We start from the raw sequence: 26,565 nt of genomic DNA, 5'->3' as shown, positions 1-26,565 counted from the left end.
AATTTTTGTGTAACCTAATTCAGCATGAAGGGCACAAATCTTTGCCTCCTGCTTAGTGATTCTCGTCTTTTTTGCAAAGCCTACAGTTCTATGGGACAGCCCCTTTCAGTTTCCCACTAAATTCACAGTCTACCCATACCACTCCCTCTTTGATTATCCTACAGCAACATCCACACTTATCATGCATTGCAACACAGATTACATGCTTGAAAATGGAATTTAATCACTTAACACACATTACACTACACGAATTAATGTTACTCATAAGCAGCAAAAATTATTCCTATGCAGCGGGACTTTGAATTTTGCCGTGCTGCACTCGTTCCCTCAGACATGAATTGTGCCGTCGCAGCGGTATGAGTGCTCGACGGCAGAGAAAATACTAAAATTGTAACTCTTTTTTGTTTTTCTATCCGTTTTTTGATTGTCTCTTGATAGCCGAAGCTTAAGGCAGACGTGATCTGATGAAGACGTTAAAAAAACTTATTAGCTAGTCTTGATCTGATTTTAATGTGTAGACATATTGTGGAAGTTGTTAAGAAATTCGGAGGATGGAAGTAGCAAAGTAAATTAAATTGCATACAGTATCAAGATGATTTTAATTGGTATAAATTAGTGATTCCTGGACGATTGCAAGATTTCGGAGCAGACTTTTCACGCCGAAATGAAGGAGATTTTTTAAGACCTGGATGCCGCATGAAAGAAGACAAGTTAACCTGGTAAAGGATGAACTCTTATCTACGACACTTCCCCCTGTCAGTTACATTTTGTTATTCTCTGTTTCTTTTCAATAATTTTTGTAGTGGAAATTGGTTTAACTTTTGCTCAAAAACGCCACAAGGACCACCCCAACTATAGCTTTTGTGTAATACGAAGTCCGATCTACATTTCTTTCTTTCTTTCTCTTTTTTCACGGTCATTAACGATTTAAAAAAAAAAAACTATTTTCACTTACGATTTCTTCCCACATTTTCAACCTTTTTTTCTTTTTCTTTTCTTCTCTCTTTTCTTTTTTTATTAACCGCTACACCTACTGGTGAATGATATAATGAAAAAAGTTATTTATTTCCATTTACAACAAGAACTTAGCACTCACTCAGCTGCAGTATCCATGAAATTTTCTTAATCACAACAGAATGTAACTTTATTGTATGCAAACAACAAGTAAACAACTGACTAGTGTGAAAGATTCTAAATCAAACAAGTTAAGATTTAAATAGAAAATCCAGGATGGAATATAACAATATTATGAAAAGCATAGTTGCTACTCAGCGTATAGCAGACATGCTGAGTTGCAGATAGGCACAACAAAAAAGACTTTCAGAAAGTGAGCCTTCAGCCAACAAGGCCTTTGTCAAAAATAGACACCACACACACACACACACACACACACACACACACACACACACACACACTCACAACACGGCCACAGTCTATGGCCTCAGCAACCAGAGACTGTGATCACGTGTGAGTGGCGTGCATTTCTACATCTACATCTACATACATACTCCGCAATCCACCATACGGTACGTGACGGAGGGTACCTCGTACCACAACTAGCATCTTCTCTCCGTGTTCCACTCCCAAACAGAACGAGGGAAAAATGACTACCTATATGCCTCTGTACTAGCCCTAATCTCTCTTATCTTATCTTTGTGGTCTTCCGCAAAATGGTGGCAGTAAAATTGTACTGCAGTCAGCCTCAAATGCTGGTTATCTAAATTTCCTCAGTAGCGTTTTACGAAAAGAACGCCTCCTTTCCTCCAGAGACTCCCACCCGAGTTCCTGAAGCATTTCCGTAACACTTGCGTGATGATCAAACCTACCAGTAACACATCTAGCAGCCCGCCTCTGAATTGCTTCTATGTCCTCCCTCAATCTGACCTGACAGGGATCCCAAACGCTCGAGCAGTACTCAAGAATAGGTCGAATTAGTGTTTTATCAGCGGTCTCCTTTACAGATGAACCACATCTTCCCAAAATTCTACCAATGAACTGAAGACAACTATCCGCCTTCCCCACAACTGCCATTACATGCTTGTCCCACTTCATATCGCTCTGCAATGTTACGCCCAAATATTTAATCGATGTGACTGTGTCAAGCGCTACACTACTAATGGAGTATTCAAACATTACGGGATTCTTTTTCCTATTCATCTGCATTAATTTACATTTATCTACATTTAGAGTTAGCTACCATTCTTTACACCATTCACAAATCCTGCACAAGTCATTTTGTATCCTCCTACAGTCACTCAATGATGACGCCTTCCCGTACACCACAGCATCATCAGCAAACAGCCGCACATTGCTATCCACCCTATCCACCTATGTAGATAGGAAACAACAGCGGACCTACCACACTTCCCTGGGGCACTCCAGATTATACCCTCACCTCCGATGAACACTCACCATCGAGGACAACGTACTGGGTTCTATTATTTAAGAAGTCTTTGAGCCACTCACATATTTGGGAACCACCCCATATGCTCGTACCTTAGTTAGGAGTCTGCAGTGGGGCAGTGAAGTCGATTCATTTACAAGGTGGGATGCTAACAACTGCTTATCTGCTCTTTCTAATAAGAACACTCTCCTAGCCTTGTTGACTGACTTTTTAACTTTCGTAACCATAGTCATAATGACATCATCATGATCACTAATCCCTGTCTCAACACTGACACCGCCGATGAGGTCTGGTCTGTTCGTGGCTACCAGATCTAAAATATTTCCATTACGCGTTGGCTGTCGATTTAGCTGCTCAAGACAGTTTTCGGATAATGTGTTCGAAAGTAATTCATACGATGGCTTGTCTGTACCACCTGTAATGAATCCATAGACATCCCAGTCTATACTAGGTAGGTTGAAGTCACTTCCGACTAACATAGCATGATCCGGGTACTTCTGCGATACAGATTGTAGACTCCCTTTGAATTATTCTAGAACTGTCACGGTGGAACCTGGTGGCCGGTAATAACACCCAACAATTATCTTTATTTCTCCTAGCCCTGTTAAACACGTCCAGATAATTTCACAATCACACTCTACTTCAATCTCAGTAGACACAATATTTCTGTCAACTGCAATGAAGACACCACCTTGTACGGTGTCTAATCTGTCTTTCCGATACACGTTCCAACCCTCACTAAATATTTCAGAACTTCCTATCTCAAGGTTCAGCCAAGTCTCAGTCCCGAGAATAATTTGCGTGCCACACACTTGCATGAGTGTGTGTGTGTGTATGTTATCTATTTTCCACAAAGGTCTTGTTGGCCAAAACCTCACTTTCTGACAGTCGTTTTGTTGTGCCTTTGTGCCACTCAAATTTAGATTTAAGCTACTTTCTGGAAATATGAACTTAAAAAAACAGTGATTGGACACTCTCAAATTAAATTGCTGGAAAGAAAAACAGAACAACTGAGGGGGATTCCGTAAGTTAATTGTGCCAAAACTTAAACAAATATGTTATTGCAACCCAATCTCAAGATCTTTTTATATTTTCTGGAATAATACATAAAGGAAAGTGATATCTTTAACAGTACGTTTAAAAAACACACTGATATACATATTTAATTATTTGTACTAAACTAACTGTTATTACAATCTAAATAACATATCTTTGCAAGAGCACAAAAGTTCGGAAATCTCGCCTGGTGCAGGGCTGCCAATATCTATAGCAACCTATAGCTTGTAGAACAGTTCATAATGGGAGGGACCCTCCATGGTATAAGGTACTGTAAAGAGACTTAGAAAAACAGTAACTGTTGCATAATTGATGTAAAACAAATATAAGGCTATATTCAAACAATGGAAAATCCAAGATGGAATGTAACAATATTATGAAAAGTGAAGTTGTTACTCACCATATAACAGAGATGCTGAGTCGCAGATAGGCACAACAAAAAGACTCTAACAATGGCAGTGTGGTTTCAGATGCCTGAGACTGCAGTCGTGTGTGCGAGGTGGGTTTGTGTGTGTGTGTGTGTGTGTGTGTGTGTGTGTGTGTGTGTGTGTGTGTGTGTAATCTAGTGTTGACGAAGGCCTTAATGGCCGAAAGCTTTAATTGTGAGAGTATTTTTGTTGTGCCTATCTGCGCCTCAGTACCTCTGCTATATGGTGAGTAGCAACTTCACTTTACAAAATATAAGGCTATAGATGACGAGAGAGTGTATGAAACATGTTTGGCTGACACAAGAGCAATGCATGAAGCCTTCAGTGCCTACCACAGCAGAATCTTAAAATGCCTCACAAAACCCAAAGGAATTCTAGTCACATGTAAAGGCCATCACTAACATCAAAGTTAGTGCACAGAGACTCATGGATGACAGGGAACTGGAATTAAGGGTAGCAAAGCAGAAGCAGATATGCTGAATTCCATTCTCAAATGTTCCATTTTCAAATGGAAGATGCAAAAGTACTCTCACAGTTTGTTTCTTTCACCACTGAAAAGATGTAGACGTTAATGTCAACCACATTGAGAAACAGCTAAAATCACTAAAATTGACAAGGTTCCAGAATCCAATCGAATTCCTCTCAGATTCTATAACGAATTTACATGTAAGTTAGATTTCAATTTAAAAAATGATGCCAATTTTAAAAACATTACACCATAGGTACCTCAAACAAAAAACTGCTCCGAATGATTGGAAGAAAGCACAAATCTCCGAGTAGGAAAGCAGAAGTGATCCACAAAACTATCCTCCTATCTCATCAATATCTATCTGTTGTAGAATCCTAGAACATATCCTTAGCTCATACATAATGAGGCATTTCTAATAGCAAAACCTCCTGTATGCTAATAAAAACAGATTCTGGAAACACTGATCACGTGAGATGCAACTCTCACTTTTCCAGCGTGACATCCGAGATCCGATCGGCTGGATGCAAAATTTCTTAGCTTCCAAAAAGTAATCGATTTGGTACCGTACCGACAGTTACCGAAACTACGATTATACGGGTTATCAAACAAAATTTGTTACTGCACTGAGGATTTCTCGGTAGAGAGGACACAGCACATTACCTCCGACAGAGAGATGGCAGTAGATGTAACTTCCAATGTGCCCCAGTGAACTGTGTCGGGATCCTTGCTATTTGTGTTGTATATTAATGAGCTGGCAGACTATATTAACAGCAATCTCAGAGTTTTTGCAGGTGATGCAGTTATCAATAATGATGTACTTTGCAGAAAATGCTATGAAAAAAAAAAAATATTAATCAGTCAGATTTGGACAATATTTCAAAGTGGTGCAACCACAGGCAACTTGATTTAAATGTACAGAAATGAACAATTATGCATTTCACTAAACAATAAAAGTAGTATCCTACGACTATACTGTCTCTCTCCGACACAGTCCGAACGGGCCTCGGAAGGTCCGACAGTATCGACTGACCACCGTTTCATCGTCAGCCAGTAGGCATCACCGGATGTGGACACAGAGGGTCACGTGATCAGCACACAACTCTCCCAGCCGTAGTCAGCTTCAGTGACTGGACCCACTACTTCTCAGATGAGTAGCTCCTCAGTTGGCCTCACAAGTGTCGAGTGCACCCACTCGCAGGCAGCACTCGGCAGACCTGACAACACTTCACTTCCGTGATCTGACAAGAACCAGTATTGCCACTGTGGCAAGCCCATTGGCACGACTACATTATCGAGTGATCCAAAATTATAATTTGTTAGCTGATCCAAATATCTGGGTGTAACAAGATGTAGAGATATGAAATGGAACAATCACATGGGCTCAGTCACGGTAAGGTGGGTGGCAGACCTAGGTCCACTGCCATAATACTGGGAAAATGCAGTCAGTTTACAAAGGAGACTGCTTGTACGGACCCATACCGAACTGAACTAACAGGGGTTCACGAACATATACGAAGAACTGTGACACACCCTGTCACGAGATTGTACAATTCGCCCGAGAATCTTTTTGCTTTGTCAGGCTCTTGAATATTGACATAAATTATCACACAAAAGCCTACTAACAAAATATCAGGAATCAGTAATAGGTGAAGAATCTAGAGACATTCTTCAGCCCCAACTTTTCACTCCCATAAGCAATATTACGACACGATTAGACTACTTACTGCACACAGAGAGGCACCTACGCACTCATTCCTTCCACATTCCGTATACACCCGAACACAAACCATAATGAGTAGTACTTTGCCAAGTTCCCTCTGCCATCTACTTCAAAGTGGTTTGTAGTGCATGTGTGTAAATGTATATGTTAAACTTGTTGGTTCTTTGAAGCAGACTTCAAATTCCATACAATCACTGTGCACACAATGGCAGTGAAACATAGTTTGATGATTATGGAGTGTTTCTTTTAAAGTCTTTGCCAATAAGTTTTCTTTTTGGGGATATTGGTGATAGCATATTTTGGATTACATCAATTTATTTCTCTTTGGCTGTCAAGAAGTTCGTTAATCTAGGTGACTTTTAAGTCTCTGCACATGGCTCTGTCGGATTTAGTGTGTGTTGTGGGCCTGGTGGAGAACACGCTTATACAGCTCAATTTACAAGTGGAGATTTTTGAGCCATTGTCGCTGTCATCATTTGTGTCCCAGCACCTGTTTACAGAGTAGACTTCAAGATACGGTCGGTTGGTCGGTTTGTGGGATTAAAGGGACCAGACTGCTACAGTCATCGATCCCTTTTTCCAAATACTAAAAACACCCACAGAGAATAAAAACGATTAACAGAATAGATCACAGACGACACAGAACAAGAGAAACTTAGACAAAGACCAGACAAGACGAACTAAAATCACACAGAGTGTGACGGTGGTTGGCCGACCGTAGAAACAAAAAAAGGAAAAGCCAACCACCGAGAAACACATTAAAAACTCAGACTAAAATCGTAGGCCAAACGCCAGAATCAACACAAAAGGACATAACAAACACTCAGATTAAACGATAAAAACCCCCTGCCCGAATAAAACGTAAAACTAAGCCAGCCATAGGAGGGTCATCAGTTAAAAGGGCAGGGAGCGTATCAGGCAGCGCAAATGTCTGCCTGACCACAGCTAAAAGGGGGCAGGCCAACAAAATATGGGCCACTGTCAAAGCCGCCCCACAGCGACGTAGAGGAGGGTCTTCCTGGCACAGTAACTAACTGTGTGTCAGCCGGGAGTGGCCAATGCGGAGCCGGCAAAGGACTACTGAGTCCCTGCGAGTGGCTCGCAGGGATGACCGCCACACAGCTGTCGTCTCCTTGACAGCATGGAGTTCATTACGCGTGGTCAGTTCGCGCCATTCATCGTCCCATAGCGCAAAAACTTTGCGGCGTAAGACTGCCCTCAAATCAGTCTCTGGGAGGCCAACGTCCAGAGATGGTTTACTGGTGGCCTCTTTCGCCAGGCGGTCAACATATTCATTGCCCGGGATACCGACATGACCGGGGATCCACACAAAGACCACAGAGCGGCCGCAACGGGCAGGAGTATGCAGGGACTCCTGGATAGCTATCACCAGACGAGAACGAGGGAAACACTGGTCGAGAGCTCGTAAACCGCTCAGGGAATCGCTACAGATCACGAAGGACTCAACTGAGCAGGAGCGGATAAACTCTAGGGTACGAAAGATGGCGACCAGCTCAGCAGTGTAAATGCTGCAGCCAGCCGGCAATGAACGTTGTTCGGAATGGTCCCCTAGAGTTAGCGCATAACCGACACGACCAGTAACCATCGAGCCGTCAGTGTACACAATGCCAGAGCGCTGATACATTGCATGGAGGGAAAGAAAGCGGCGGCGGAAGGCCTCCAGAGGGACTGAGTCCTTCGGGCCCTGTGCCAATTCCAGCTGAAGGCAAGGGTGAGGCACACACCACGGGGGTGTACGCAGAGGTGCCCTGAAAGGAGGCGGAAGAGGTAAAGCCCCAAGCCCAGAGAGAAGCTCTTGGACGCAGACCGCGATCGTACTTCCAGCCTTGGGTCGACGTTCTGGAAGATGGACGTGCGATGCTGGGAATAGCAGACGATAGTTAGGATGCCCGGGCAAGCTAAAAACATGGACAGCATAAGCGGCCAGTAAATTTTGGCACCTTAACCGCAATGGAGGGACACCTGCCTCCGCAAGTATGCCGTCCACTGGGTTGGTCCGGAAAGCACCAGTGGCAAGGCGTATACCACTGTGTAGGATTGGGTCCGGTACCCACAGCGCAGATGGGGATGCTGAGCCATAATCCAGGCTCCCATAATCCAGACAAGACTGGATTAACGCCTGGTAGAGCCGTAGGAGAGTAGATCAGTTGGCGCCCCAGCTGATGTGGCTCAGGCATCGCAGAGCATTTAGATGCTGCCAACACATCTGTTTAAGCTGCCGAATATGAGGCAGCCAAGTCAACCGGGCATCAAAAACTACACCCAAAAACCTGTGTGTCTCAACCACAGCAAGAAGTTCGCCATCAAGATACAGCCGCGGCTCCAGGTGAACAGTGCGTCGCAGGCAGAAATGCATAATGCAGGTCTTGGCAGCCGAAAACTGAAAGCCATGTGCTACAGCCTAAGACCGCGCCTTACGGATAGCGCCCTGTGGCTAACGTTCAGCAGCTGCAACGCCAATAGAGCTGTAGTAAAGGCAGAAGTCGTCAGCATACAGGGACGCTGAGACAGACGTCCCCACCGCCGCAGCGAGCCCGTTAATGGCTATTAAAACAAGCAGACACTTAAAACAGATCCCTGTGGCACACCGTTCTCCTGGACTCGGGAGGAACTATGGGAGGCCGCGACTTGCACGTGGAAGCTACGATACGACAGAAAATTTCTGATAAAGATTGGCAGAGGACCCCGAAGACCCCATCCATGAAGTGTAGAAAGGATGTGATGACACCATGTCATATCGTACGCCTGCCGTATGTCGAAAAAGACAGCGACCAGGTGCTGACGGCGGGCAAAGGCAGTACGGATGGCCGACTCCAGGCTCACCAGATTGTCGGCGGCAGAGCAGCCTTTACAGAACCCACCCTGAGATGGAGCCAGAAGACTCCGAGACTCCAGTACCCAATTCAAGCGCCAGCTCACCATCCGTTCAAGCAACTTGCAAAGAACGTTGGTGAGGCTAATGGGACGGTAGCTGTCCACCTCCAAAGGGTTCGTGCCTGGTTTCAGAATGGGGATAACAATACTTTCCCACCATTGCGACAGAAACTCACCCTTGACCCAAATACGGTTGTAAAGGTCGAGGAGCCGTCGCTGGCAGTCCACTGAAAGGCGTTTCAGCATCTGACAGTGGATGCCATCTGGCCCAGGAGCGGTATCAGGGCAAGCGGCTAGGGCACTGCGAAATTCCCACTCTCTGAATGGAACATTGTACGATTCTTCATGGTGGGTGCAAAACGAAAGGCTCCGACATTCCATCCGCTCTTTAATGGAGCGGAAGGCCAGGGGGTAATTCGCAGAAGCGGAACTCATAGCAAAATGCTCTGCCAAGCGGTTTGCAATGACGTCGGAGTCAGTAAAAAACTGCTCCATTCAGTGAGAGCGCAGGGACGCTGACAGGGGTCCGATAGCCATAGAGGCATCGAATCTCAGCCCAGACCTACGATAGAGTGACATGGAGGCCAATGGTTGACACATACCGCTCCCAGCACTCCTGCTAGCGTTGGCGGAAAAGGCGGCAGGCTCGCGCAAGCAGCTGTTTGAAGGCGATAAGGTGTTCGATGGAGGGAAGTCGCTTGTGACGCTTGAGCACCCACCAGCGATCTTTAATCACTTCACCGATCTCAGACGACCACCAAGGCACAGTCCGCTGCCGAGGGGACCCAGAAGAACGGAGAATGGCAAATTCGGCGGCAGTAACGATGCCGGTGGTGACCGATTGAACCACCGCATCAATGTCATCACGAGAGAGAGGCTCAATAGGCGGCAGTGGAGTCAGCCTTATTCATGGCCCATCTGCAAGGCCGCCCAGAAGACTGACGCTGTGGCACTGACAGAAAGATCGGAAAGTGGTCACTACCACACAGGTCATCATGCACACTCCAGTCGACAGACGGTAAGAAGCGAGGGCTGCAGATTGAAAGGCCGATGGCAGAGTACGTGCCATGCGCCACGCCGAAGTGTGTGAAGGAACCATCATTTAAAAGCGAAAGATCGAGCTGTGCCAATAAATGCTCAATGGTGGCGCCTTGACCTGTCGCCACCGACCCACCCCACAGAGGGTTACAGACGTTGAAGTCGCCCAGTAACAGGAAAGGGGGTGGCAATTGGGCTATCAGCACAGCCAGGACATGCTGCGCAACATCATCACCCAGTGGAAGGTAAAGACTGCAGACGGTAACAGCCTGTGGCGTCCACACCCGAACAGCGACAGCCTCTAAATGTGTTTGTAGAGGGACAGACTAGCTGTGAAGAGAGTTAAGGACATATATGCAGACGCCACCAGGTGAGATTATTGGGTCATAATTGGTTTTTACGTGGAGGATAGCAATTTTTTAACGATAGTGGAGGAGTGTTTGCTGAAGGTGAGATTATTGGGTCATAATTGGTTTTTACGTGGAGGATAGCAGACACCTTTCATAAGCTGCCCGGTTCTTATAATAACCCCGATAGCCACAGAGGGCGGGGGTTCGCATTGCTGGAAACCAAGTTTCCTGAATAGCAATGCAGAAGAAAGGGTGAAGGCTGATAAGTTGTCGGAGCTCAGCTAGATGGTGGAAAAAACCGCTGCAGTTCCACTGGAGTATGAAATTGTCCATGGCTGAGAAGGCGTGAAGGGACTAGGAAGGCAATTTACGCTGCTTGTTCACTCGCTGCCACCGATTCAGAACCCGCACATGTGACATCCATGGCATCTGAGGGACCGGCGAGATCCAGGTCTTCAGCAGACGCCAGAATCTCGACCTCATCCTCAGACGCTGAGCTTATTGGAAGTGGTGGGACGGGGGCCACCGCAATGTCGGGATTCTTGGGTACCTTTTTCTTTTTCAGCTTACTTCGCTCTGCCTTCGGTGATTCAGGCTGGGAGGGCTTCACTGGGTCAGTCTCAGGGAAGGACGACGACCGTGAGGCCCTACGACCAGGGACCGGTGGTTGTTTGAGCCACTTGCGGCTGTCTGCTTTTGTACAGGTCGGAACGCGAAGGTAGGTCCCCAAGGGACCCCTTCCTGGCGAGAGTAGCCGAAGAAGTCTTACGCTTCTCCGGCTGGGAAGGGGGAACTGATGTCCCCGATGGTTGGGGGGGCGTTGCTCCTGAAGTAGATGGAGCAGGAGCAACAGGGAGTGTAGTGCCCCCCACCATCAAGGGGGCAGGTGTGGTTCTCTGGCTCTGAGAGCTAACGGTGTGTGGTGCAGCTATACGAACTGTAACAGGAGAGACAGTGGCGGCATAAGTGGACGTCATTCGTACTGGACGCAGTTGTTCAAACTTACGCTTAGCCTCAGTGTAGGTCAGCCTATCCAGGGTCTTGTATTCCATTATTTTCCGCTCCTTCTGGAGAATCTTACAGTCCGGCGAGGAAGGGGGATGGTGCTCCCCGCAGTTGACACAGATGGGTGGCGGGGCACATGGAGTATCAGGATGGGACGGTCGACCACAATCGCGACATATGAGGCTGGAAGCACAGCGAGAAGACATATGGCCGAACTACCAACACTGCAAGCACCGCATCGGGGGAGGGATATATGGCTTGACATCACAACAGTATACCATCACCTTGACCTTCTCAGGTAACGTGTCACCCTCGAATGCCAAGATGAAGGCACCGGTGGCAACTTGGTGATTCCTCGGACCCCGGTGGACGCGCCGGACGAAATGGACCCCTCGTCGTTCTAGACTGGCACGCAGCTCGTCATCGAACTGTAAATGGAGATCTCTGTGAAAAATAATTCCCTGGACCATATTTAAGCTTTTATGTGGGGTGATAGCAACAGAAACATCCCCCAGCTTCGTACAAGTGAGCAAGGCTTGTGACTGGGCAGAGGATGCTGTTTTTATTAAGACTGACCCTGACCACATTTTGGACAAGCCCTCCACCTCCCCGAACTTGTCCTCTAAATGTTCTACAAAGAACTGAGGCTTCACAGACACAAAAGATTCCTCGTCAGCTCTGGTACAGACGAGATACCGGGGTGAATACCTTTTGCTCTCATTCATAGCCTTTCGTTCCTCCCACGGTGTGGCCAGGGAGGGGAACAATTTGGGGTCATACACATTAGCCTTAAAGTGAGCTTTGGAACGCTTAGAGACTGCTGACGGCTGGCTGCCAGCGAGAGACGATGTACCACGCTTCATTGTGGGTCATCCGCCCTGATGCCACCTACTCCGACCAAGGGCCCTCCCCACGGGTGCCACCCAGCCACAGCAAAGGCCACCTGGCAGGATGGCCATTGCCGGGAGTCCTGATGCCCCAGGGAGATGGGAATCTACTCCTCGGCATACGTGGGGAGTTAACGGCGCAGGCATCAGTAGAGCTATCCCTGCGTTGTCAGGGGCTACAACCGACAGGGTACACGGCAGCCCCACCACAACGGACTGGCTACCGTGCTGGATTGTAGGTGACATGTCGTCCACGGTTTTCATCTGTGCAGAAACTGGCACTACACGTCGCAGGGCGGAAAGTGCACGGAGGAACGGATCCGTGCCCAAGAGATGGAGAGCGGGCAGGACTGCAATGCAACGACAAAGAAGCTGGCGAAAGTTCTCAACACGAGACGGACACAATGCACCGAGTAAGGCACCCTTCCCCAATCGGCTCGCTCTTCAGAAAAATTTTGAGATATGGAGGTCAAACCCGACAGGGGACCATCACACAAGGCCGAAACGTTTGAGACTCCTTTTAGTCGCCTCTTACGACAGGCAGGAAAACCGCGGGCCTATTCTAAGCCCCGAACCCGCAGGGGGTTCAAGATACGTGTCGTTAAAGGCTTTACAACAGCCTGAAGCTCACCTTTATTTCTCAAGTACCTCAACACACGAAACACACTCACATCCACAGAAATAATTGCTATCCTCCACGTAAAAACCAATTATGACCCAATAATCTCACCTTTGGCAAACACTCCTCCACTATCGTTAAGCATTAAACACTGCAGGGATTGCCTGGCTGAGAGGTTCCGCCAGCAGTCATACTTGCCCACCTATGGGCACTGCAACAGTGACCTCATTCCAGAAATCCAGCAGCATCTCAAGTCACTATATTCATCCCATACCCTCATTTCTGAGACTGTCTCCCTCATAAGTCCCTCACTCCCCACACTCTTAACCTTCGACGCGCTTCCTAAAATATGTAAGTCGACCACCCACGTTGCCCCATTGTAAGAGGATACTGCAGGACCCCCTTCTCCCAGAGAGAATCTCTGCCCTTGTAGACCGACATCTTCAGCCTATTGCTCATAACCCAAACTTCTATGTAAAAAGACACCAAGCACATTCTATACTGACTGACTAGAGTTCACGTCTTTTTACCTCCTGACACTGTGCTCATCACTGTCAATGCCATCTCCCTCTACACAAACATCCCCAATGTTTTGTGGTCTTGTCGCCACTGAACACTGTGCCCGACTGACTCCAAACATACAACCTCCTTCCTGTTCACCACGACCAACTAAATTGACCCAAAATTACTTCTCCTTTGAAGCGATCACCGACCGACAAATCTGTGGCACAGCTGAGGGCAACCTATTTGTCAACTATCTATAGGAATGCTTTTTCTTCTTCCAGAATCCCAGACCCTTCACCTGCTTGAGATTCAATTATGCCATCTCTATGATCTGGAGTAAGGGTAAGGACATCCTGCACATACTTCTCCAGAACCTCAATACTTTCTCCTCCATTCACTTCACCCGACGCTTCTCTATCCGACAAGCCACATTGTCCGTCCTCGCTCCAAATCGCTTGCCATCGGTTCGTATCCCTGTAAAAGACCTCAGATGCAGACTTGCCCCACAGATCCCCCCCCCTGCCGCCTGCTCCTCCCTGTCACAGGGTTTCCTACCCCACCGAAGACAGGGCTACTAATGAAAGCAGCTATGTGGTCCACCAGCGGACACAACGATTTTGCAGGATTCTATGTGAGCACGACCACAGACAACCTGTCTGTCTGTACCGATGGCCAATTCCGAGCTGTGGCCAAAAGATATCTGGAATACCCTACAGCAAAATATTGCATGTAACACGAGCTATGTTTACATGCAACAAATCTTCCAAAAGATGAAAACTGGATTTCAGGAGACCATTTTTCTCTGTCGTGTTTACATGTTAATGCCTGAAGCAAACTTGCTAGCCCAGTTCAATTTGGTTTTTGGAAAACTGCTGAACCAGCTTCTGATTTAGTCAACACAATCTTTATTTCTCTTCACAGGAGAAGTAATTGTAGGTGACCCCATTCTAGAAATCCTGCAAGATCTCCAGTCTCTCCTCAAATCCTCAGGCCCATCCCAGAACCTCTCCCAGGAGTCTCTCTCTCTCTCTCTCTCTCTCTCTCTCTCTCTCTCTCTCTCTCTGCACTCCTACCTTCTACATGCTTCCTGAAATCCATAAACCAAACCACCCAGGCTGCCCCAATGTGGCCAATTACTGAGCCCTAAGTAAGAGAATCTCTGCTCTCGTAGACCAATGCCTTCAGCCCAATATCTGCAACCAACCCTCCTATATAAAAGATACCAACCATTTTCTTCACTGACTCTCCACAGTCCCTGTTCCTTTACCATATGGTGCCTTGCTCATCAGTATGATGCCACCTAACATTCCTAAAGACCGTGGCCTACTGCTACTGAACACTACCTTTCCCAATGCTCGACAGATTCCAAACCTACAACTCATTCGTAATCACCGTGACCAACTATATCCTCACCCACAATTACTTCTTCTTTGAAGACATTACCTACAAACAAGACGGGGATACAGCTAATGGCACTCACATGGCACCATCCTATGCCAACCTACTCACGGGCCATCTATAGAGGAATTCTTCCTAAACACCCAGAATTGCAAACCCCTCACCTGGTACAGATTTGCTGATGGCATATCCAGGATCTGGATTGAGGGTGAGGACACCCTATACACATTCCTCCATAATCTCAACACCTCCCCTATTTTTGCTTCACCTGGTCCTAGACAACCCAACAAACCACCGTCCTAGATGTTGACCTCCACCTCAAAGATGGCTACATCAGTACCTTGGTCCATGTCAAACATACCAACCACCACCAATACCTCCACTTCAACAACTGCCATCCATTCCAGACCAAGTGGTCCCTTCCATACTACCTACTCACCTGTGACCATCACATCTGTAGTGATGAGCTGTCCCTCTTCAAATACACTGAGGATCTCACTGAGGCCTTCACAGACTGTAATTACCCTCCCAACCTTGTACAAAAACAGATCTCCTGTAACTTATCTCGAGTCACCTATCACCTCCCAAAGTCCCACCATCCGGCCACAGAGGAGCATTCCTTTGTGACTCAGTACCACCCACGGCTGGAGCAACTGAATCACATTATCTGCCAGGGTTTTCTCGCTGTGCTGTAAAATGAGGATTGTACTACCCACTATCCTTCCCACTCCTCCCAAAGTCGTATTCTGTTGCTCAAAGTCGTATTCTGCTGCCCACTGAATCTACACAATATCCCTATACAACTCCTGCTCCCAACCCCTTGCCTCATGGCTCATTTCCCTGTAATAGACATAGATGCAAGACCCATCAATATTCCCACCACCACCTACTCCCACCTGGTCACAAGCATCACCCGTGCCATCAAAGGCATGGCTACCTGTGAAACTAGTCATGTGATCTAGAAGCTAAGCTGCAACCACAGTGTTGCATTCTACGAGAGCATGACAAATAATAAAATGTCATCCACATGAATGGCCATCGACAAACTGTAGTCGAGAAGCAGCTGGACCGCCCAACACAACATTCTTCATTTCAGTGACCACTTCATAGCCTGTGCCATCTGGATCCTTCCCAACAACACCAGCTTTACTGAAATGCACAGGTGGAAACTCTCCCTGCAATATATATCCTACGTTCCTGTAAACTTCCTGGCCTCAACCTTTGTTAGTCTTTGTCTTTACCCTCTAGCCTCTTCGCTGTTCCCATTCCAGCACTACACAGTCCTCTGTTCCACCAATGCATCCAAAGTCTTTTTACCTATCTCCTTTTCTGCTAACACCCCCCCCCCCCTCCCATCCTCTGTTTAATCTCTCAAGTGCACCTAGCTGCCCTACCCTCTCTTCATCTTATTCCTGTATGTTCCCACAAGCAGCACTTCACCGCTTCACCGTACCCCACCCCTACCCTGCTATCCTTCCCCCTCCAAGTTCCAGCCATTTGTTGTGCCTATCTGCGACTCAGCATCTCACCTATTCTTATCATAACATTGTTACATTCCATCCTGGATTTTCCATTGTTGAATATTTTTGGATATGTAACCTGTATCCAGTTCAAACTTCCTGTTCAACTTGCATATGTTCATCCACTGAGTAATAACATTTTAGTGTTAGAGCCTCATGCAGCTTCCATTTAAGTGGACATTCATCTGCATTAACTTGCTCCCTTGTAATTTATAATAAATTTTCAGTCCGGCATACTGAAGTCACTATGCATACAGCTTAGGAATGGCAGAGTGGATGACTTTATGATTTACAGTATATATATTTTGAATGATTTTTTTCTGTATTTTTAGTGTCCATACAATGTTTGTCGAATTACCAAAACATACCTAATAATGGATTCAATGTAGCTTCTATATGCTATTTTCTGTGTGTTGATGTCTGTTGTAGTTGATCATATTTGCACTGCAACTGCAAAGTTTCTCACTTTGTTTGCAAGGTACTCAATAAGTAGACTCAACCATTTAGCTGAAACCAAGTTTCTAAGGTACTAAGGATACTGATCAAAGATTTTGGAATTTTTTTTTTCCAAATCCTGATTTTCAACTAACACAGAAGTATTATCTGCAAACAGAACTAACAAGAAGCTGATATTTCATGGTAAGTCATTAACACAGAAGATAAACAGGACTGGGCCTAGTGTGGAGCCTTGTGGAACACCTTGAGATTCTTTTTTCCAGTCAGAATAATAATTTGCCCCATTTAAAGAAATGTTAATTCTTTGCTTTCTGTTTGATAAGTATGATTTAAGCTATTTTAGGGCACTCCCCCTAATGCCATACTTTCCAAGTTTGGAAATAAGCAATGCACATAGTTAAGACTACGCAACAAGATTATAATCTCAGCAGCTCAGACAGCTCATTGCAAAGTTATTGCTGGAAGCAGATGTTTATATGGTCAGTGTGTAAAGTTGTTGTGAACTTGAGTTTTGCCAGTTGTGTAAAAGCTTGAAATATGTGAATTGGATTTTTTGGTTAATAAGTCAGTACATTTCTTCTCTTTCAAAAACATTTTCAATAATCTGAAACTAATTTTCTTTTTGGAAATTAAACTTTATCATTTCTTTGTCCCTAATGCAAAACTTTTTCTGTGTTTCTATGAAAATTTATGAAGTCTGTTGAGGTAATTTAAACGGAAGGATGATGAACAATGAGTGACGAGAGAGTTTTGGAAAAGAAGGTGTTTGATTTTTTAGTATAACCATTTTGGACGTACTGAAATAAAACTTACATTGTGATGACATTAATATTCGCAGCAGTCATTTAGTGGAGAGGTGTTATTAACTGTTCATTCCTACCAGTCTGATTCAAAAGACAACAGCTAGATGTTCAAGCTTGTTTAATGTTCAACTAGAATTAAGAATCAATACATGAAACATAAAGTTCACTCACTTTGCAAAGTGTTACATGTGCCTGTTATAACTAATTGTATACATTCAGTGCCAGAACATGTGAAATAAGCAAAACAGTGGTTTACCATTATATTAATAATTTCATGCAAAATAATTATTACATCAATATGCATTTAGGTACCCTTGGGTTGTGTCGCACCTGGTCAGGATTGATCTAACAATAAGTGATTATTACTGTGTAGGAAACATGATACTAACTATCATTCTTTTATCTTTGCGGACATATGGGCATTGCACATAAGTGCATTACTAGTTGCCACAAGTGGAAGAAGTGCTTTGTTATGCTCCACATTTTATGTTGTTTTTGTGAGATATACTGACGCTTTAGTGTTCATCTCTGACTTCTTAATGCAGGTGTCATAAAATCAGCTATAAGCAACATCTCTGCAAATCAGATATTTATTTAGTTATATTTATATGTATAAGCTGAGTTTCAACACTTGCTTCATGTCTGAGTAAAATCGTTTGTGTCAGATAATTTTGCTTTAAATGCCTAGATCTAAAAACATTGAGTACAATTTAAACACGCTTTTTATACTGACCCCCGTCAAAACTTGTGCTCGACTTGTGATATATTGTGTATTTTCGTATGTAAGTGGACAGAAACAAATTTTGTGGCACAGGAGCAGTTCAAATCCACATTTGTACTTTATACAATTTTAGCAGTAGTCTCCTCATTTACAAATCATTCACACTGAATTTCAGTATACCTCTAGGCAAACTATCAATTATTTTTGAGAATTTTTGGAAGGAAAGACTGTTTCGCATAACACATTCTGTAGTAATCGACATTTATGATTGACAGTTACTGTAGCACATATTATGACTAACATGATGGCGTATATTTAGTTGTCTCTTTCATCTGGGATGTATATTGTCTTCATTTATTGCACATTAATGATATTTTCAAGCTTTTTCACTGTCGTAACCTCAAAAAACTCAAGAAATTTGTGATTTCTGTCCCAGTATTACAATCGTAGTGATGAACTGCTGAAGCATTCACAACAAAATTCCACAGTTTGAAGAGCTCTAAAAAAGCAATGGAGCTTGCATAATACTAGTGTACAGCAGGATAGGTTGGTTGCAAATGGTGTTAGTATATTTGTTGCCATTGTCAAGAAACTCAAATCCACTGAGAGAAACACCGAAGCTGCATGTCAGATCTTTAGGGCGGGCCTCAGTAATCGAAGGTCAGCATAAACTTATAACTGGATCCTTCTATTGACCACCAGACTTACCTTTCAATGTAACTGAAAACTTTAAAGCAACGTAAGTTCTGGTCTTATGTAAAGGGTGTTAGTGATATCAAAGTTAGTGTCCAGACAATCATGGACATAACAAGAACTGAAACAGAGGGCAGCAAAGCAAAAGCAGAACTGCTTAACTCTGTAAATATTCCCTTACAAAGGAAAATCCAATAGTAACGCCCAATTAAATTTTTGCATCACTGCAAAGATGAAGCAAGTAGATAGCATCAGTGGTGATGATGATAAAATAACTGAAATCACTAAAACAGCACATAGGTCCAGAGCTTGATGATATACATGTCAGATTTGATATCAAATTTGTAACTGAGTTAGCTCCTTTCATAGTCTCCCATAAATTCTTCTAACAAAAAACCATGTCCAGTAGTTTGAAGACAGCAAGGATTACAGCCCTCTACATCAAGGGTAGCAGCACTTGACATCCATTTATTCTAGAATCTTAGAACAGCACATACTCCAAAAACATCGACCACGTGACACGCAACTCAAACTTCTCTCACATGGCATACTGAAAGTATGGATCAAAGCAATCAGGTAGACACAGTAGTTGTTACTTTCCAGAAAAGCATTCGAGTCAGTGTCACATGTATTCTTATTATTGCAATTATGATCATATTGGCTATCAGTTATGATCATATTGGCTGTCAAGTCTGAAATTCATGACTGGACTGAGGATTTTTTGATAGAGAGGACACAGCACATTATCTTGAAAGGAGACTCATCAACAGATGTAGAAGTACCTTCAAGTGTGCCCCAGTGAAGTGTGTTGGGAAACTTGATATTCACATTCTATACTAATGACCTTGAAGACAATACCAACAGTAACAGAATATACAATGCAGGTATCTACAATGAAGTACTGTCTGAAAATGGCTTCGCCAATATTTTGTAAGATTCTAAAGTGGTTCAAATACTGGAGACTTGCTTTAACAGTTCAGAAAATTAAAATTGTGCACTTCACAAAATGAGAAAATGCAGTATCCTACGACTACAGTACCAAGGAGTCACAGTTGGAATTGGCCAACTTGTAAAGATACCTGGGTGTAATAATTTGTAGGGGTATGAAAAGAAACTATGCCATAGGTTCAATCTATATGTCCATAAATACTGTTCAAGCCACTTTACGGTGCAAGGCAGAGAGTACCTTGTAACACTCCTAATCACTTTGTATCCTGTCCTGTCCCACTCACAAACAGAGTGAGGGAAAGTTGACCGTCTATATGCTACCATATGAGTCCTAATTTCTCTCGTCTTATTTCTGTGGTCCTTACATGGGCAGCAGTAGAATAGTTCTACAGTTAGCTTCCAATGACAGTCCTAAATTTTCTCAATAGTATTCCTTGAAAATAATGTCACCTTCTCTTCAGGGATTCTCATTTGTGTCCCCAAAGCATTTCTGTAGCACTTGTTTGTCAATCAAACCTACTGGTATCAAATCTTGCAGCCTGCCTCTAAATTGCCCTCACGTCTTTCTTTAATCCGACTTTATGGGAATCCCAAGCACTTGTGCAACACCCAAGAATGTTCTATACACAGTTTCCTTCACAGATGAACCACAATTTCCAAAAATTCTACCAATGAACTGAAGTCGACCATTCATCTTCCCTACTACCATCCTTACAAACTTGTTCCATTTCATATCAATTTGCATTTAATTGACGTGACTGTATCAAGCAGAACATTAATAATGCTGTATTCAAACATTATGGTACTGTTTTTGCTACTCATCTGCATTAACATACAATTTTGTCCATTTAGAGCTCCCATACCAACAACAAAATTTTGCCTAAGTCTTCTTGTATCCTGTTACAATCACTCAATGAATATACCTCCCCACACACCACAGCATCATCAGCAAAGAGCCGCAGATTGCTGCTCACTCTGTCCGTCAGATCATTTATGTATAGGGAGAATAACAGCAGCCCTATCAAGCTTCCCTGCACACTCTTGTATCTGATGAACACTCATCGCCAAGGACAATGTACTTAGTCCAATTACTTAAGAAGTATTTGACCCACTTCCATATCTGTGGACCAATCCTGTGTGCTCATACCTTTTTTAACAGTTTTCAGTGGGGCATTGTGTTAAATGTAGGTAAAGTACGTGACAGACTAACAATATACTAGTAAACTGCCATCAGTTCAGTTCACAAAGGAGATATCTTACAAAATACTTATGCAACTGATTTACACAAGAAGCCTGCAGCAATAAATTACCACATAATCATTTGCACAGAAAAAATTCAAAATATTTATTCTTAATAGTGATAATGAAATGACATTTGGTAGAATGCAGATATTGTTAATTTTTCATGTTTTTTACAGAATCATTAACATCCATACCACCATCCTCCAATATTTTATTCCTTTCAGTGTGTTAAATGGCATTTTTATAAGAAACAGGAAAAATTATGCAGCAACTTTTAAGTACTCACTTTGTTCATTGTGTGTGTTGATGTCTCTGTCAGAGAGAACGCACTCTACAAATTCAGGAGGCTCTGCGTTGGTCTCAGTGGGAGAATCATACTGAAACACACATCATCATCAGTGGATTATTTCACAATTATTAATAAAACACTTTTATAATTACAAATAAGTATGTAATCAAATACTGGAAAATCCAGGCTGTAATGTAACAATATTATGAAAAGGAAAGTTGTAGACACCACATTGTGGAGATGCTGACTTGCAGATAGGCACAACAAAAAAACTGCCACAAATGAAGCTTTCAGCCAGTAAGACCTTCGCCAAAAATAGACGACACACACACACACACACACACACACACACACACACACACACAAACTGCAGTCTCAGGCACCTGAAAACATACTGCCAGTGTGGTTTCAGTTGCCCAAGACTGTGGTTGTGTGTGTGAGTTGCATTTGCATAAGTGTGTGTGTGTGTGTGTGTGTGTGTGTGTGTGTGTGTGTGTGTCGTCTATTTTTGGCGAAGGTCTTACTGGCTGAAAGCTTCATTTGTGGCAGTCTTTTTGTTGTGCCTATCTGCAAGTCAGCATCTCTATTTTTGACAAAGGCTTACTAGTCATTCGTTATGCCTAATAAATATGTAAAAGTTACTCAGTTACAAGTTGGATCAAGCTAATAAGACTTTTTTTTTTATGTTAGTGCGAATACAAAAACTGAGTACATCAAAGAATATTCACTGTGTTAGAAACAGCCTTCTGGTGTATTGTTGTTGTTGTTGTTGTTGTTGTTGTTGTGGTCTTCAGTCCTGCGACTGGTTTGATGCAGCTCTCCATGCTACTCTATCCTGTGCAAGCTTCATCTCCCAGTATCTACTGCAGCCCACATCTCTCTGAATCTGCTTAGTGTATTCATCTCTTGGTCTCCCTCTTTGATTTTTACCCTCCACGCTGCCCTCCAACACTAAATTGGTGATCCCTTGATGTCTCAGAACATGTCCTACCAACCGATCCCTTATTCTGGTCAAGTTGTGCCACAAGCTCCTCTTCTCCCCGATTCTATTCAATATCTCCTCATTAGTTATGTGGTCTACCCATCTATCTTCGGTATTCTCTGTAGCACCACACATTTTGAAAGCTTCTATTCTCTTCTTGTCTAAACTATTTATCGTCCACGTTTCACTTCCATACATGGGTACACTCCATACAAATACTTTCAGAAACGTCTTCCTGACACTTAAATCTATACTCGATGTTAACAAATTTTTCTTCTTCAGAAGCGCTTTCCTTGCCATTGCCAGTCTACATTTGATATCCTCTCTACTTCGACCATCATCAGTTATTTTGCTCCCCAAATAGCAAAACTCCTTTACTACTAATCTAATTCCCTCAGCATCGCCCGACTTAATCTGACTACATTCCATTATCCTCGTTTTGCTTTTGTTGATGTTCATCTTATATCCTCCTTTCAAGACACTATCCATTCTGTTCAACTGCTCTTCCAAGTCCTTTGCTGTCTCTGACAGAATTACAACGTCATCGGCGAACCTCAAAGTTTTTATTTCTTCTCCATGGATTTTAATACTTACTCTGATTTTTTTTCCCTTTACTGCTTGCTCAATATACAGATTGAATAACATCAGGGAGAGGCTACAACCCTGTCTCACTCCCTTCCCAACCACTGCTTCCCTTTCATGCCCCTCGACTCTTATAACTGTTGGTTTATAACTTTCAGTAGTTCTTTGTTTCCTATGCCTTGTAGAACCGTGTCCTTTGTTTTTCTCTCAGTCCAAGAAGTTATTGTATTTCTCCAGTTTTGCAGCTTTGAGGCAAGCTTTCTTGTGCCTTGGTAATATCCATCTGTATGTCGGGACACTCTGTATAAAGATCTTTAGAAAGCTTCTCATAGTCTGGAAGCTGTCCAAGTTGCACAACTGTATGCTGGACACTCTGTACAAGGATCTTTGTATAAACAACAATTGCGTTGTTATCTCTGTGTCAAGAACATTAAACCTTGTCATGATTTGTAAAGTTTTAATTTTGGAACTTCCAGTGTCTTTCTCACTTGTATGTCCTTTGTTTTCTAAATAGAGTCAGAAACGATGCACTACCATAAATTTTCACAGAGGAGAGATTACAGATGTTGACAGCTACAATAATATCGTTATATAGAGTGTCCCACTCAAACCTCCCCGATTTCAAAGACCCAGGAGAAAAAACCACAGTAGATACAATGGTGAAAAATGCACTAAAAAAATCCTACCTAAAAAATATGATCTGTGAGAGGAATGCTGAAGAGAGGGATCTTTGAGTGCAGCGACAACGCTCAGCCACTGGAAAGTAGCACAAGAAGTAGAAGAGTGATGATGAAGAAGAAAAAGAAGCACATCTTACCACTAGATTAAACATTTGAAGGAAGCTAGTGATGTTAGGTACAAAGCTCTGTTGAGTAATATATATTATTACTGAAATTACAACAATATTGACTGTATCAAAACTGAAATTCATTCATCATATTGTACAAAAAATTTAAACTCAGTGGGAGGGGCAATGTTCCCAGCAGAATAATAAAAAAGTCTCTCATAGTAGTGCATGTCCTGTCTCCTTCATAATCAATCAGTATTTTGATGAGGGCCGTTTTCTAAATTGATGAAAATATTTCGAAGTTTGGCCATTTCATGGAAATGTAAACGAGGCGAAATCGGGATCTAGAGACCTATCTCATTGTTACCAGTTTTCTCAAAACTACTTGAAAGAATTTTATGTGATGAGTTACAGATTGTAAATCGACACACGGGATTATTTTTTGCAATTAGTATGGCTCTAGGAAAGGGTGCAGTATAACTAGTACAATAAATAAATTGGTCACAGAGACTGACAGTGAAATTTATGTCAGGTATCTCGTGTGTCCTAACAGGGGCTGTTTTTCCACAAACTGTAAGCTATGGTTTTCAAGGGAAATATATAATTTGGATATCATCATATTTAGTGTACAGAAAGCAAAGAGCACTAGTTCAAAACTGTGACAAGAAATTTCTCCCTGGCTAGGCTCAGAAATTACGTGTTCTGGCTGGACCCACAAAATTACAAGTTCCACAAAGTTCAATGTTAGAGCCACTACTAATTTCTGTATTATATCCTGATGTACCACGACAGGTTCAGTTTGATACCATTCTCTATACAGATGAGTTGTCAGTGATAGCAGTGATAATCTTCTGGAAAACTGACTATGAGGTAATCAGCCATACTGAACAGACACTCAGGGAACTACAGGCATGTGTTAAAAATAATAATTTGTAACTAACCATTCTAAAAACAGAAAGTGTTCATTTCACCATAAAACAATCAACTTAATATATAAGATAAATAAACTATATGGACAAAAAACTGGATCCTGCAAACAGGGTCAGATTCCTGTGTGCTAGCAAATAATAATATGCTATCAAGTAATCATGTCAAGGAGAGCACAGTAAGTTAACCAAACAATATAAGATAAATAAACTATATGGACAAAAAACTGGATCCTGCAAACAGGGTCAGATTCCTGTGTGCTAGCAAATAATAATATGCTATCAAGTAATCATGTCAAGGAGAGCACAGTAAGTTAACCAAACAATATAAGATAAATAAACTATATGGACAAAAAACTGGATCCTGCAAACAGTGTCAGATTCCTGTGTGCTAGCAAATAAAAATATGCTATCGAGTAATCCTGTCGAGGACAGCACAGTAAGTTAAGTGAACAATCTCTAAAATTTGAGGTAAAGTGGTTGAGAACTTTTGAAGATTTTTGGTAACAACATTGAACTGTGACTTGTCTTTCTACAGGTAGTTTTTTTACAACCAAATATGTGATATTACATGACATTCATGACAATGTCATGTAATATCACCTATTTGGTTGTAAAAAAACTACCTGTAGAAAGACAAGTCACAGTTCAATGTTGTTACCAAAAATCTTCAAAAGTTCTCAACCACTTTACCTCAAATTTTTACAAGATACTGTAATAAACATTTGGATGGGCATTGGCTATTTATTTTTAATATATGTAGATATATCTATACTACTATATAAAGACCAGGTACTGTTTAACAGTGTTACCAAAAACCTCGAATAGTTATTTCACATTTTAACATGATACTTTACCAAACATTCAAATGAACAACTCTCTCTCTCTCTCTCTCTCTCTCTCTCTCACACACACACACACACACACACACACACACACACGTTGTTAGCGAAAATATCATTAAATTCTTTACCTATTGACTTCAAGCTTTCACATGGTTCTCTAATAACATTTGGATAGTCACAGACTATATATTTTTAAATATTTGTAGTGTATAAATATATATAAAATACAACAGGCAAATATTGCTGGCAAAAATATGGCAACGTTGTGGATCGATTTACTTCAAATTTTTGCACAATACGCTAATAAACATACAGATGGACATAGACTGTTTTTTAAACAACACTGTCCAGCTTTTCTATTAGAATCTACTGCAAGGGGAGTGGGGCAGCAGGGGCAGGGGGGAGGGAAGTCTGCTGTGACAAAGTGTTGTTTAGTTACCTTTCTTACACTCAATTTTAAATATGATATCAGGGCATTTAAACCATTAGACAAATTGTTTCTCCTACGCGTATTTGTTCACCTTATTCGCGTATACAGTGTGTACATAAAATCCGGGAACACTTTCAATTATTTATAGCACAAGAACTAAACATTGTACAGGTGTCATACATACTGCATTTTGCAGAGAAACTCTGAAATTCTTTTTTACAAACATTCGATATGCGAACCATGAGTGACCCGGCAGACGTCAACACGGTAATTGAGTTCTCGCTATACCCGTCCCAGCATGGCATCGTTGACTGTGGCAGTTGCTTCCTGTATTTTCTCACGGAGCTCTGCTACATCATGTGGTAGAGGCGGTACATACACCAGATCATTAATGTGTCCCCACAGAAAAAAGTCGCACAGAGTGAGATCTGGTGACAGGGGAGGCCATTTCAGGAACAGCTGTCCACCTCTGTAGCATGGCCCATCCATCGATGTGGCAGCTCCGTGTTCAGGTACCCACGAACTTCACAACGAAAATCTGGTGGAGCCCCATCCTGCTGAAAGATGA

The 26,565-nt window shown here is 43.0% G+C and overlaps 1 protein-coding gene across 2 annotated transcripts in view; it reads right to left on the bottom strand.

The window, feature by feature from the left end:
* LOC126161295 (zinc finger protein 879-like) overlaps positions 1–26,565 on the bottom strand; it is a 320,538-nt gene that overhangs the window by 236,392 nt on the left and 57,581 nt on the right. For both annotated transcript variants that reach the window (XM_049917035.1, XM_049917036.1), the window contains one exon: positions 21,443–21,533. In XM_049917035.1, the coding sequence (XP_049772992.1) occupies positions 21,443–21,533 (91 nt within the window). The remainder of the gene's footprint in view (positions 1–21,442; positions 21,534–26,565) is intronic.

Source organism: Schistocerca cancellata, chromosome 2 (genome assembly GCF_023864275.1).
Source record: "Schistocerca cancellata isolate TAMUIC-IGC-003103 chromosome 2, iqSchCanc2.1, whole genome shotgun sequence".
NCBI lineage: Eukaryota > Metazoa > Arthropoda > Insecta > Orthoptera > Acrididae > Schistocerca > Schistocerca cancellata.
The sequence above is the reverse complement of the archived record's forward strand: the minus strand, read 5'-3'. Positions and strand labels throughout refer to the sequence as shown.